This window comes from Orycteropus afer, unplaced genomic scaffold (assembly GCF_000298275.1).
Source record: "Orycteropus afer afer isolate SDZICR_OR568_19922 unplaced genomic scaffold, OryAfe1.0 scaffold00198, whole genome shotgun sequence".
NCBI classification, from domain to species: Eukaryota; Metazoa; Chordata; class Mammalia; order Tubulidentata; family Orycteropodidae; genus Orycteropus; species Orycteropus afer.
The window spans coordinates 5,645,936-5,660,595 of record NW_006921785.1 but is presented as its reverse complement, the minus strand read 5'-3'; the positions used below and the strand labels follow the sequence as shown (position 1 = coordinate 5,660,595).

Here is a 14,660-nt window from a genome sequence, read left to right as displayed (position 1 = left end):
GAAGGAAGGTTGGGCAATCCTACTTCCGTAGTGATACTGCCTCGGAAACCCAAGGAGGGGTCGCTATGAGTCGGGTCCGACTCGAGGGCACATAACAACAACATCAAGCTGCCCAGCCAAATGACACACACAATCTTAACACCTGGAAACTGCTGATGGTGTAGGAAGTGGTGAGGTGGAGTTGAGGGTGGGGAGGGAGCCGACATGGCATTTTGTAATGATTGGGCACCCTACAGTGAGATGAAGGGAGGGGCTGTAGCTCTGGAACTGTTAGTAAAGTGGGTCAAGAGCATGGATGTTGGAAATTACTCTGGAATTAGATGGGCAGGCTTCTTTTTTCCTCTTCAACTGCTTCTGGACTGCCTGACAGAATTGAATTGTATCTAGGACATCTTGCAGACATGATAAAGGTCACATTAGGGAGGGACCCAACCTGTGGATTCATTATTTTCCTTTCTTTTAAAAACTGCACATGAAGTATAATTTTTAACTTTTTCATTTAAAAACTGACAACATCAGAACAGTTTTTACTTATCCTGGGAAATCTTTGTTTTCAAAATGAGTTAAAAAGTGATCAAAGGGGAAGGCGTCTTTGATATCTAGTGCTGCTATAATAGAAACACTACAAGTGGGTGACTTTAACAAACAGAAATTTGTTTTCTCACAGTTTAGGAGGATAGGATCCTAGTTGGAATACAGGGTTCCAGCTTCCAGGGAAGGCTTATATCTCAAAAGAGTTTGATTTAAGATGCACCCTACAGTAACATTGTCTCATTAACATAACAAAGAAAACCCATTCCCAAATGGGATTATAACCACAGGTATGTTGTTGTTGTTATGTGCCGTCCAGTCAGACCTGACTCACAGAGACCCCTCCTTGGGTTTCCGAGGCAGTATCTCTACAGAAGTAGATTGCCCAACCTTCCTTCCGAGGAGTGGCTGGTGGGTTTGAACCACCAGCCTTCTGGTTAGCAGTCAAGTGCCTTAGCCACTACGCTACCAGAGCTCCTAACCACAGGTATAGGGGCTAGGATTTATAACACGTATTTTTTGGCGACACAGTTTAGTGCATAACAGGAGGCAACATACAGCCACTGATAATTGATGATATATTTAGGAATTGATAGTGATGAAAAAAAAAAGAGGATCATTATATGTGTTGCTCTGCCTATTAATCAGTCATTTATCTGTCCCTTGTTCAGGAAGACTTTATTTAAGGAAATACCTTTAATATAGTTTCACACAAAAAATTTAAAAAATGGCATAATTTGTTCTGAAGCAGCCTGGAGGTTGGATACAAAAATTTATTAGCAGCAGTGCCTACTGATGAAGTGAGATATTGCAGCCTCGCTCTGTTGGACATTTGAACCAGGAGGTTAAAAGTGAAAAGGAGGCCCATCTTCCTGAAGGTTTAGAGTAAGTCTCACGCAGAATATATTTCTGTCCTTCGGATAAGGGTCAGGGTGGAGATGGAGAAGTGTGTGACATGCCCAGGGAGATGTCCTTGGATTAGGAGGGAGCTTCTCAGGAGCAGGTCTTTCAGGGCCACTGTGCATAGTGGAGCAGATTATCATGTTACTCCTTCCTCTCTGAGTAGCAGTCTCTGCCCATACATTTGTTCCTTCATTCATGCAGCAAGCATTTCCTGAGTCTCTACTACATGTGTTGTATTTCGCTAAGAGGTGGATAGATAGCTGTGAGTGAGACAGACAAGGCCACTGCCTTCATGGTGCCTTACAAGCTAGTTGGGGCTGGGCAGAGACAGATAATAAATGGCTAAACACTTACGAATATGATGTTAGGTGGTGATAATTGTAATAGAGAAAAATAAATATGGTAAAAGAATAGCCAGGACTGGTTGTGTGTATATGTGTTTTAGGGGAATGGGGTCAGAGTATGGGGGGGGGGTGGTAGCTACTTTTTTGATCAAAGAAGAACTCACTGAGGAGAGACCTTTGATGTGACACTTGAATGACTAAAGGACTCAATCACATAGATGTTCTGAGGGAGAACATTCTGGGCCAGAGGGAACAGGTAGTGCCAAGGCCCTAAGTGTTTGGCATATTTGTGGGATTGACAGTCTGTGGGTAGATTGCTGTCCTGCATGGGCATGATGGCAGTGAGTTTTGTTATGGGCATGTGGATTTACACAAGTCAATGGAAAAACAAACAAAAATCCCCACAACTGGACCAATAAGCAACGTCATGATAAGTGGAGAAAAGATTGAAGTTGCCAAGGATTTCACTCTACTTGGAGCCACAATCAATGCCCATGGAAGCAGCAGTCAGGAGATTAAATGACGTATTACACTGGGAAAATCTGCTGCAAAAGAACTCTTTAAAGTGTTAAAGAGCAAAGATGTCACTTTGAAGACTAAGATGGGCCTGACCCAAGCCATGATATTTTCAGTCACCTCATATGTATGTGAGAGCTGGATACTAGATAAGGAAGACTGAAGAAGAATTGATGCATTTGAATTGTGGTGTTGGCAAAGAATATTGAGATATTATGGATTGCCAGAAGAACAAACAAATCTCTTGGAAAAATTAAGTTGGAATGTTCCTTAGAAACGACAGTGGCCACACTTTGTCTCTTGTACTTTGGTCGTGTTGTCAGAGGGACCAGTCCCTAGTGAAGGATATCATGCTTGGTAAAGTAGAGGGAAAAAGCGAAGAAAGAGAAGATCCTCAACAAGGTAGATTGGCAGTGGCTGCAATGATGGGCTAAAAACATAGCAATGATTGTGCGGATGGTGCAGGACAGGGGAGTGTTTTCTTCTGTTGTACATAGGGTCGTTATGAGTTGGACCTGACTGAAGGGCACCTAACAATAACAAGCATGAAGAATATGAAGGAAACTTGTTGGGCACTGTGCATTCCTAGCAGAGACAGGATATGGGTGTGCGCTGAGCGTACCATGGGGAGGACTGGGAACCATTTCCCATCCCAGCCAGAGCATCACAGAAACAGTAGCTCTGATGATTGCTATACAGCATCTTAAGACTTATGATTGCAAAATGCATTATCTTCTCAAATTTAGGAGTTCTTGTATCAGGAAGGCATTCTAACTGTGTTGGATGATGTCGTAATGCTGTCAGCTGTTCTTTATTGAGCTCCTACTACATCCCTTGTGAGACAGACACTGTGAGGCTTTCCTATTTTATAGGAGAAAAAAAAAAAAACAAAAAACCCACTGCCATGGAGTTGGATCCAACTCATAGCAACCCCTCCTTGGGTTTCCGACGTGGTATCTCTACAGAAGTAGATTGCCCAGCCTTCCTTCCGAGGAGTGGCTGGTGGGTTTGAACCACCAGCCTTCTGGTTAGCAGTCATATGCCTTAGGCACTATGCCACCAGAGCTCCCATTTTATAGACAAGGAACTATAATTAGAGACTAAGTATGTTGACCAGGGTTGCTAGGCAACTAAGTTGTAGAGTTAGAATCTGAACCCAGAACTATTCTCTCTATACCTGTGCTTTTAATAAAGTGCCACTCTGCCTCTTGAGTCTTAGAAAGCACTGATTCCCCACGCTTGGAGTGATTCCAGCTGAAACAATGACCACAGATCCACGGTGACGCATACCTGGGAGGTGCACTTGTGAACCCAGTAATAGACATTGCCATCAATGGCATACTTTCCTGTTGAGCCCGCAGGTTGCTGCAGAATCTTCCTTCCTAGTTCTCCGGGCGGTCCCTCAGGGCAGTTTGGAGGGGCCTGTTTGTTGTTCCTGCAGTAGATGGATTCTAGCATTTGACAGGGTGCTCCAGGTTGGGTTGGTTTCCCAGGGCTTTGTGCTGTTACCATTCCCTCCATCAGATCTTCTAGGGGCAGTCTCTGGCCGAGCATGGGGAGGGAACATTGGCCTGTCCTTGTGCTCCAGCCCATCGAGTGGCCCTACTGTCTGTGTCCAGAGGAGCTGCTGTTCTTCATGCAGGCCTTGGGGTTTCTTGGAAAGTTAGTGTTTCCCTGTGCTGAGGGCCAGCCCTCCCCACGTCTCATCTTGGCTCCAAAAGCATGGCCACGACCTGACTCCTAGTGGGAAATGCCAAGTGATAAATGAATTTTCTCCACCAAGTTGGTGTTGAGCTAGGGGCTTGGCATGACCTTTTGTCCCCAGTGAGCATTTAGAGGAACAGTGGCCTGGCTCTTCAAGTCTGTCTGTGCCAGTGAGTGTGGGGCTGGCTGGCAAAGGTGCCTGCCCCTGACTGGCACCCGGCTCTGCCGTTACAGATTGCTTTGGCCTCCCTGTGTTGGTGAAGAATATTGAATGTACCATGGACTGCCAGAAGAACGAACAAATCCGTCTTGGAGGAAGTACAGCCAAAATGTTCTTTAGAAGCGAGAATGGCCGGACTTTATCTCTCCTATTTTGCTAGTGTTATCAGGAGCGAGTAGCATAGTGCCTAAGGGTCTTGACTGCTACCAGAAGGCTGGCAGTTCAAACCTACCAGCTGCTCCTCGGAAGGAAGGCTGGGCAATCTACTTCCATAGTGATACTGCCTCAGAAACCCAAGGTGGGGTCGCTATGAGTCGGATCAGACTCGACAGCACATAACAACAACATCAGAGGGACCAGTCCCTGGAGGAGGACATAATGCTTGATAAAACAGAGGGTCAGCAAAAAAGGTGAAGATCCTCAATGAGGTGGATTGAAGTAGTAGCTGTGACAGTGGACTCAAGCGTGGCAACAATTGTGAGGATGGTGCAACACTAGACAGTGTTTCACTGTGTTTACATATGAGTCAAAACCAAACTGTTGGCACTTGAAAACAACCCTGTATCTGAAGTATTGAGTATGTGCTGTGCATGGTGGAATATGAGGCAAACTGCCTCTCTTGCAGAAAACTGCTATTTCCAAAAGAGTTGAATCTTTACAAAGTCTCTTATGTTACATAGCACTCTCTCAATTACTTACATACTTTATTTTGAAACACAGAGTACTGTTTGAGGACACCTTAGCCTGAAACAACCTCAGTCACTTTGAGTTTGGATGCTTTTAGAAGTCACCTGACAGAAATAAAAGGAGGTAAAGAAAATTAACATGGATTTAATTATATTCCATGGAGGGGGATCTGACCTCATAATTATAAGTGTGGAATATTGTTATAAACAAGCCTTTTAAAGATCACTAATAAAAAAGAAGATAGTAAGTGGTTACAAAAAGATGATTATAGGGTGATGAAAAAACTAGCAGCCTTAATGATATAAATAGGTTTTTGTGGGTTGGGGTAATGTTTCCAATGACAACATCCTCCATTCATAAAAAGCTGTATCCAAAACATGGTACCTGGATGGTGAGGATGACGTGCTCAGGATGATTCACCTCAACCCTGGGGCTGAGGAAGGCTTTCATGTTCAGGATGCACGGGAAGGGTTTGAAAAAGAAGTTATCTTGTGAACTGTGAGTGGGACAAATAGTATTTTATGATTAATTAGCTTTAAAGAATTTAAATATGTAAATATAAATACATTAATGAAGGCTACAGATAGTTATTTGACTGTTTTCACTATATCCCTAAAAATTATATATTCATGTTGGCACAGGCCATTGTTTTGGAGCTTCTCATTATCCAGTTGCCCTGCATATGGGCAAACATGTTCCTAATTTTCTAGGTTATGTGGTAATGCTTCCTGCAGCTCTGGTGATAGTAGGGGACTTGGCAGGGAGAGGGAAAGGATGGAGAAGGGGCATTTTCACTCCCCCACCCTCTCTTTTTCTCAGCTTCCAGCACTTTTGCTTCACTGCCCCCCGCCAGCCAGCAGACCCTAGACTGCGCTGGGTTGGGGGCTTCTGAGGGTGCCAGACTCTGACTTTGCCCCCATGATCTACAAACCCGTCTTTGGCATAGGTGGCATGTGAGTTTTGACGCATCCTTGCAGTGTCTGTGCTTTGCTTCTTGCTGCATAAGGTATATTCCATGGAACATACTAATTTATTTTTAAGTACATTTGTTAATTTGAGTGAGTTTCACCATACGATGTTTGGAACAGTGTGCTGAGTACAGTTTGTCCTCATAAATCTAGTAATGCTGATGGGATGTAATTGTCTCCTGTGAAGCTTTGAGTAAGGTGGGGTGAGGGATAAGCTGGCTGCTGATTTCCCTCTACCGCCTCTAGCTTGGATGTGGCAGGCCCTACTCTCTTTCTGTGCGTGTAGTGGCTCGTATCCATGCTTCCTCCTCTTCTTTAACGAATACAGAGGCTTCCATTTCTGTGAGAATCCTCTGGACAGCTTCCAGCTTCTTGTCAAATTCCAGCTTCCAGTGGTGGTTTGGAGGTATAATGAGGCTCAGAGAGAAAAGCTGGCTCCTGAGTGAAGGCTGATCTGTGAGGAGAGGGATTCAGGAGACCGAGGAGAGGGAAGGAAGCAGGATACTAATGGGAATCACTGAAGCATGTTTTTCATGCTTGTTCCAGGCTATTCTCACAGTAGTCTTAGAAGACAGATGTTATCATTCCTTATTACCCTAGAAGAAGCTGAGGTTCAGAGAGGTTTAGTAACTTACTCAAAGTGCAGTTCATTCAGATTGGCAAACTTATATTGATGGCCTGTCACATTGCTGGATGCTGGGAACAGTATGGAGCAGTCACAGCCTCTGGCGTCAGGGAGCTCCCCACTCAGCAGAAGCAGAAGCAAAGATCTGTAGAGTGAGTCAGTCAAGGTAGGTGAAGTGCCTGTGTAATATAGGGCACAGAGGAGGCTGTGACTAATTGTGGGAGGCTGTGGGAATGTGGGGGCGGGGCATCTAAACAAGGTTGGAAGCCTGGATAGGAGTTTACCAGGAAGATGGGACTGGGAAGGAGATGGTGGAGATGGGAAAGGGAGTTCCAGAGAGTGGGAAGAGCAGGCCCAAATATAAATGAACACGGAACATCAAAGTCTGGGCAGGTGGCAAGTAGGGGGCACAGGTGATAGTTTTTGCTGGTTAAGTCCTGCCCAAGCACAAGAGATCAGGAGGGAGGGAGAGGTGGCTAGAGGCCTCTAAGCTATAAGTCTTGGTAGGGAGTGTAGAGTGTAATCAGACACTGAGGGGCCACTGAAGATTTTGAAGCCAAGGGGAGAAATAGATTTGTGTATTTGAAAAATTGCTCTAGAGACATGACAGCTGCTGGTGTGGAATGGGGCAAGGCCTGAGGTGGAGAAACCTGCCAGGGTTGTTGATGAGCATGCAGCCAGGAAGTCACGGGCTGCCCAGAAGTGTGAGGAAGGGGGATGGAGAGTGAAAGGTGTGCAGGAAGAGAAAGACATCATTTGGTGTTTGTTTTGGGAAATAGCAGGGACTGTCTGAATTTATCATGCGTGGTTGAAAGGGCAGAAAAACGTGAAAATAAAAGCAACAGGAAATGGATAAGGAAAACAGTACATTAGAGGAGAAATGTTTAAAATTTATTTTTTTCAAAGGACTTTATAAGGAGATAGAAGCCCCTGGTTGGCACAAAAAGTTAAACACTTGGCTATAAACTGAAAGGTTGGTGGTTCAAATCCATCCAGAGGTGCCTCAGAAGAAAGGTGTGGCAATCTGCTTCTGCAAGGTCACAGCCCATTGAAAACCTTATGGATCACAGTTCTACTCTGATACACATGGGTCATCATGGGTTGGAATTCACTCGAGGACAACTGGTTTGGTATTTTGGTTTTATAAGGAGATAACAGACTTGAAGAGTTACCTAGAACAAGTTAGAAACTGGTGAGGACTAAAGTGGAATGAAAGTTTTTCTAAGTTTAATGGTGGTTTAGAAATTTAAGTGGACCTAAGGAAGAAAGAAAACACTTAAGTAAATTAAGGGTAAAAATAGCTTTTTGGCCAAAAGTAGAACCAAAAGTAGGGAAAAGCAGATGACTTGGTTTATGCCACTCCGGGGCCATGAGAGAGGGTTTTTCTCGCCATTTGATGCCAGAGGACTCTAGAAGTGTAGACATGCAGGCTAGGTGGTAGCCTGCATTGGGGACAGGAAGGACCCTGGGCAGGGGGAAGGGAAAGAGCAAAGGGTCAATGATCAAACAGAAGGTCCCTCTCTCAGAACTTTCTGGGCACTGCTCACATCCGTCTCTTCTCCTGCTGGGCCACTGACAGCATAAACAAACCACCCGGAGTCCACGCAGCCTTACCTTCTTCCTTTGTTGGCACCCTGTCCAGGTGGGTTCTTGGCCTGGAAGTTGGCAGAGGTGGCAGCAGTTGGCAGCCTCATGGGTTCTTCCTGTCCCTTTAGCAACCAGGGAAGAGGGAGGTTGAAAGGGGGTTGTTAAAAGATCTCTTATGAAGCTGAAGGAGGAAGAGCACCCATGCGTCTGATTTGGACCACATTTATTGAAGGCCTCTCGTGTGTAACAGAGTGTTCCAGATGTTGGGGGGGGGGGGACTCGGGGTAAGAGAACACCATGCAGTATGCATGGTAGTTTGGTATGTCTGACAAGGCTGGGGCTGCATGTGTGATGGGTTTATAATCTTCAGGGATAATGTCTGACAAAGGAAATCAGCTAATTAGGGCTCTATTAACAGTCTTGTCAATTCTAATTGCTAGTCTGCGTTGATATTTTCCTCTTTTATCATTACTTTAAGGAATGAGGATGCATTTACATCGGAAAGGATGTGGGTCTTGGAATCTGGAGACTAGGGTTCAAATTCTGGCTATGCTACTTATTAGCTCTGTGACTTTGCACACGCATAACCTTTCTGAGTGTCTGTTTTCTCATTTGTAATTTGGAGGCTGCAGTAGTGATATCTGCCTCAATGAAATTATAGGATCGTCATGGGAATTAGTGTACATATGTGAGCATGTTTCATAAATGCAAATTTCTATTCAGCAGCTGGTGATATCTCTATATTGTAGAGTGCTTTGAGAAGAGCAATAGGGAATGGTTATTTCTTTTACCTTTCACAGTACTTCTAAAGTGCCTGGTATACTCAAGACATGCTGGTTGGGTCAGTGGATGAGTTTGCTATAGCAGTAAGCATTGTCTGGATGACGTTTTCCAGTGACCAGACTTTCTCATTGTTCACAGTCTTAGACGAGGGACATGGAGTTGGGGCATCTGGCCTGCCTGGGGACCATGTGATGGGCTACCTAGATGCAGCCATGCCTGGGGCAGTGTCAGTCACCCAGACATGCAGAAGGATCCTGAATTTCAAGACCAGACACTTTGATGTGGTTTCCAGGCACTGAGCACAAAGCTTCCTTCAAGATGGTTCAGCTTGAGGTTCAGGAAGAGAAAGCAGACTGGGGACTCTTCCCATCCCCCTGTCTTCCCTCTGACTGCTCTCCCACCCCATTCCCCGTCACACATGCTGCACACCCTCTCAGTATGTGGTGCCGTCGTCCCCATAGCCAGCCTCTGTGCTGTGTTGACTGACTCCCAGTTCCCCATTTTCTTAACTCAGTTAGAGCTCCCACCCCCATCCCCTGCTTGTGGACATTGGAGGCCATTGTCTGTCTGTCTGTGGACTCAGGTGTGTGTTGGTGTGTCCAGAGCTTGAAGCTAGACCTGATTGCTCACTCCGTGACTCTCTCCCACCCACCTTCTGCAGGTCATCTTCCATGATGTTGCCGTGCTGACAGACAAGCTCTTCCCCGTCGTGGCAGCCATGCAGAAGCACTTTAGTGCCGGCTCAGGGACCTACTACAGCGACTCCATCTTCTTCCTCTCGGTGGCCATGCATCAGATCATGCCCAAAGGTAACCCAGTGTTTGACTTCTGTGTTGGCTTCCCTGACTCCAGCACTGCCACTGACTGCTGCCACTGAATATACACAGATAGAGCTCTACTGAAATGTGAGGGAGCCAGCAGAGCCCTTTGTAGAACAGAGCTTCCTGCACAAAGAGGCAAGGGCAGGCCCTGGGCTGCACAGCTCCTGGGGCCCATTCACAAGGACACAGTGTGAGTTGTGTGGTGTGGTGTCCTGGAGTCAGGGGATCTGGCTCAATCCTGATTCTGCCCCTGGCACACATCCCCTCTGGGGCTCAGTTTGCTCATCTGTAAAATGATAAGTTGGATTAGATGATCTGCCTTCCAAATCTGTGATTCCATTCTTTCTGGTTTGAACTGGTACTTAAAATCTTTTAGAGTTATATGTGAGTAGGTGGCACAGTGGTTAAAATGCTTAGCTATTAACCAAAATGTTGGTGGTTTGAATCCACCAGCTGCTTCTCAGGAGAAAGATGTGACTTTCTACTTCTGTAAAGATTACAGCCTTGTAAACTCTGTGAGTCAGTTCTATGCTGTCCTATAGTGTTGCTATGAGTTGGAATTGACTTGACAGCCACGGGCTTGTTTTTGTTTTTTTTTTAATTAGGACTTTTTTTTTTTTTTTTTAATTGTGATTTGGGTGAAAATTTACAGAGCAAATTCACTTTCCATGCAGCAGTTCACATACATGTTGTCTGATGACATTGATAGTTTATCCCAATACAACAGCTCCCCTCCCACTTCCTCCCAATAGTTACCTCTTCCCTGTGTCCATTCCTCCATGCACTCCTGCCCCCTGAACTGTCTCCCAGTGCATAAACAGCCCTTCTTTCTCCAATGATTGTTCTCTCCAAGGAGTGTATCTACCTCAGGTACATGTTCAACTCTTATGCCTGTCTTTTATTTGGCTGGAAGCCACAGGAGTGGGTTTAATTCCAGACCTGAAGGGCAGCTAGGGGCCATAGTCTCAATGGTTCTACCATGTTCTATCAGATGAGCAAACCTGTTCTCCCTTTTTTTTTTTCAAATGATTTTGAATTTTGTTACACATTGCTTTCCCTCTCTATCCAGGATCTCCTATATAGATCCCCCTCTGAGTGGTTGACAGTGGTAGCTGGGCACCATCTAGTTCTTCTGGTCTCATAGTCGTATAGGCTGAGGATTGCATGGTATACCAGTCACAAGGACTAATTGTTTCATGAACCTTTGGTTTTCTTCATTCTTCTTTGCTCTGGATGAGGAGAGACCCATTGTTGCGTCTAAATGGCTGCTTGCAAGCTTTTAAGATCCTAGTCGCTACTCGCCAGAGTAAGAGGTGGAACAATGTTTTGTATAGTTTGTTATGCCAATTGAGCTTGATGTCCCCTGTGACTATGGTCCTGAGCCCACAGGTTCAACTACTTGGTTAGCTGGCTGTGACCAAGAAGTGACTGCAATTGTCAGCTCTACTATGCCCCTGGGAGTTCTTACAGAACATACACATACACTTGTAGAACCATTGTCTGCCAACCATATACATGGTCTTGGGTACACTCCCCACTGCATAGAGATACCTAATAGTTTAGCCTGTTTACCCATCTATCCACCCGTTAACCCGTGTTTGCCTTCACTGACAATGCAGTACTGTATGTGCAAAAGGGTTCATCTTTGTTGTCTGCACCTCCCATGTACCTCTCTATGTCTTCCTCTTCCTCAGTGTCACTGTGTTGATTACTCACATTTGGTACATTACCCTTCTCTTCACCCAAATCAATACTTATGTCTACCTATCTAACAGTGTTCCCTACCATACCTTCCCACCCCTGGTAACCAACAAAGAAAATATCCTTCTATATATAAACTGTTCCTTGACTTTTACAAAATGGACTAATGCAATATTTGTCCTTCTGTGATTGACTTATTTCAGTCAGCATAATGCATTAGGACTTTTTTTAAAATTGTGATTTGGGTGAAAGTTTACAGAGCAAATTCCTTTTCCATACAGCATTTCACACACATTTGGTTTCATGACATTGATTGCAATCCCTGTAATAATAATCCTCTTCCCACTTCCTCCCTGTGTCATATTTCCTATGCATTCCTGCCCTCTGAGCTATTCCTGCGCAAATACTGTCCTTCTGATCTGCTGTGATTGATTGTTCTAAGGAGTGTACCTACCTGATGTAAGTGCTCACCTGACATGTCTGTCTATTGTTTGTCTGGAAGCCATGGGAATGAGTTCAGCTCCAGGCCCAAAGGGTGATGAGGAGCCATAGTCTCAGGAGGTTTACCACTGTTTAGCGACCTGTAAGCCTGTTTTTTTTTATGACTCTGAGTTTTGTTCCACATTGTTCCCCCACTCTATCCAGGATGTCTTGCATTGATCCCTTTCCAAATAGTTGACAGTGGTAGCCAGATACCATCTAGTTCTTACGGTCTTCTGGTCATATAGGCTGAGGTTCACATGGTCCACTAGTACCTTGGAAAATTGTTTCCTTGCTTCTTTGATTTTCTTCATCTTTCTTTGTTCCTGATGAGGAGAGACCAATTGTGGCATCTAGATGGCTACCTGCAAGCTTTTAAGACCCCAGTAGCTACTAACCAAAGTAGGATATAGTATGTTATGCCAGTTGAGCTTGATGTCCGCCACAACCATCGCCCTGAGCCCATAGGTCCAACAGCTCGCTCTATCAGGGTAGTTGGTTGCAGCTAAGAAGTTATCATAACTTTGCCCCCTTTTAGTTCTATATATATGGACATTCTTACAGCACATACAAATACGTATGTAGAAATATAGTCTGCCAACCCTATGTGTGGTCATGGGTATGTTCCCTTTTGTGTAGACATACCTTATCATTCAGCCTGTGTATCTATTTATCTACCCACAGGTTAATGTTTGTTATTACTGGTAATGCAGTATTATATGTGTAAAAGTATTTATCTCTATTGTCTGTTCCTTTTGTGTACCTCTCTGTCTTCCTTTTCTATAGTGTTATTGTGTTGGTCATTCACTTTTGGTATATTGCCTTTCCCTTCACCCAAATCAATATTGTGTCTTACCTATTTAGTAATTTTCCCTCCTCTTTCCTCCTATCATGGATAACCAACAAAGAAAATTTCCTTCCATATGTAAACCTTTCCTTAACTTTTTACAATAGTGGACTAATACAATATTTGTCCTTCTCTGATTGACTTATTTCACTCAGCATAATGTCTTCCAAGTTCATCCATGTTATGCAGTGTCTCATAGAGTCTACGTTATTCTTAAGTTTTGCATAGTTTTACATTGTGTGTATGTACCAGAGTTTGGTTATCAGTTCCTCCATTGATGGGCACTTAGGTTGTTTCCATCTCTTTGCTATTATGAATAGTGCTGCAATAAGCATGGATGTGCAAATATCTATTGGTGTCTTTAGGACTTGTTTTTGAAACTGATGTACAGTTAAGAGGATTTTCTGGGTTTCTGTGCCTCCAGGGAAGAAGAGATGGGACTGTCGAGTCTGTGGTCAGTCTGGTTCATGTGAGAGTGCAGGGGATAGGCAGATCCTGGGGCTGGATGCCTTGGGGCTGGGGGGAGGGCTTATTCACAACTTGTCCCCTGTTTCTCGGGTCTCTTCTGAATGGCCCTTAATTCGTTTTGGAGCCAAAGTGAGCCTTGACCTGAACCTATAGGGGGTGAGAAGAGGAGTTCCAAGATCTTGGGAGCAGCTACCTGAGCTATGGCTGGTCAAGTTTCCAGCAGTCCCCAGACCAGGCAGGACCTGATTGCTCAGGAGACAGCCCGGCCATTTGGTGGAGGCCTGCTTCTCCAGCTCAGCAGACCAGAAGGAAAAGAGGACTTGTCAGGACCCACCACTCTTTTAGGAGGTCTGGTCCACTGGGAGCTGAAAGCTGGAGCTCATTTGCAGTTGTCAGTTTGTCTACCGCAGGGAAAATCATTCACGTTCATTCATTCTGGCTAGGAGTTTGCCTCCACAAGTCAAGTCCCTATACCCTGGAGGCCTCCAGATGTTCTGCTAATTATAAGGCAAGGGTTCAGGGGGCTGTGTTGAGATGGGGTCTGAAGAAGACAAGAGATAAGCTCACAAAAAAGGTAGAGGGAAAAGAACTAACCTTTATTATTCTTTATAGTAAACCAAGTTCAATTCTGTTCCCTTATCCAGTACTCCCTTCAACCCTGTGAGGTTATAGATGAGAACTGATTGAGGAATTAAGTGTCTCGCTCAGGGTTATATAGCCATTTCAGTGACAGAGCTAGGATTTGAACACAGGTTTGTCTGACTTGGAGGCATACTTTTCCCAACGGTGGTTACTTCTCTCCCCACCAAGTGGCCTGTATGTGACCTCTCTGGGCAGGTCCAGGCAGGTTCTGTGCGCTACTCAGACTTAGCATAGGGTGGTTTCTGCTCTCCTAGATTCTAAGTGGAGACAGACATAGGTGCTGGTCCCAGCTCTGCCACCAACCACCTGTGTGCCTTTGACTGAGCCACTGTGTCTTGTACTCAGTTCTCTCACCTATAAAATGCAGAGGCTTCACCAGTGAGTGGTTTCAGCTTGTATTCTGAGGAGTCCAGGGCTATAGGAAACCCCTAGGGGTTTCTATAGTTCTGGGGAGTTGGGGTGTGAGGGATTCTAGTCTAAGCTTACCTCTCTTTCCTTCCCTCCCTCCTAGTAGTCCATCTTGATCTACTGAATATTAGGTTTTGGGACCAGGATTCTATTTGGTCTCAGCGTTCAATGGCTAAACAGATTTGAAATCACTTGATTAGATGGCCCTTAAGGCATGGCCAGAGTCCTTGGGTGGTCCAAATGGTTAACAGCTTTGCTCAGCTGCTAACTGAAAGTTTGGTGGTTCGAGGCCACCCAGAGATGCCTCAGAAGAAAAGCCTGGTGATCTGCTTCTGGAAATCAGCCATTGAAAACCCTATGGAGAGGAGGTGGGGCAAGATGGCGGACTAGGCAGAAGGATTGCACAGACCCTCTTCAACAAAGAA

The 14,660-nt window shown here is 44.9% G+C and overlaps 1 protein-coding gene across 1 annotated transcript in view; it reads left to right on the top strand.

Moving 5' to 3' along the window:
- The window catches only part of XXYLT1 (xyloside xylosyltransferase 1), a 379,814-nt gene that overhangs the window by 33,366 nt on the left and 331,788 nt on the right, over positions 1-14,660 (top strand). Inside the window, exon 2 of the mRNA XM_007948012.1 lies at positions 9,530-9,677. Coding sequence (XP_007946203.1) covers positions 9,530-9,677 — 148 coding nt within the window. The remainder of the gene's footprint in view (positions 1-9,529; positions 9,678-14,660) is intronic.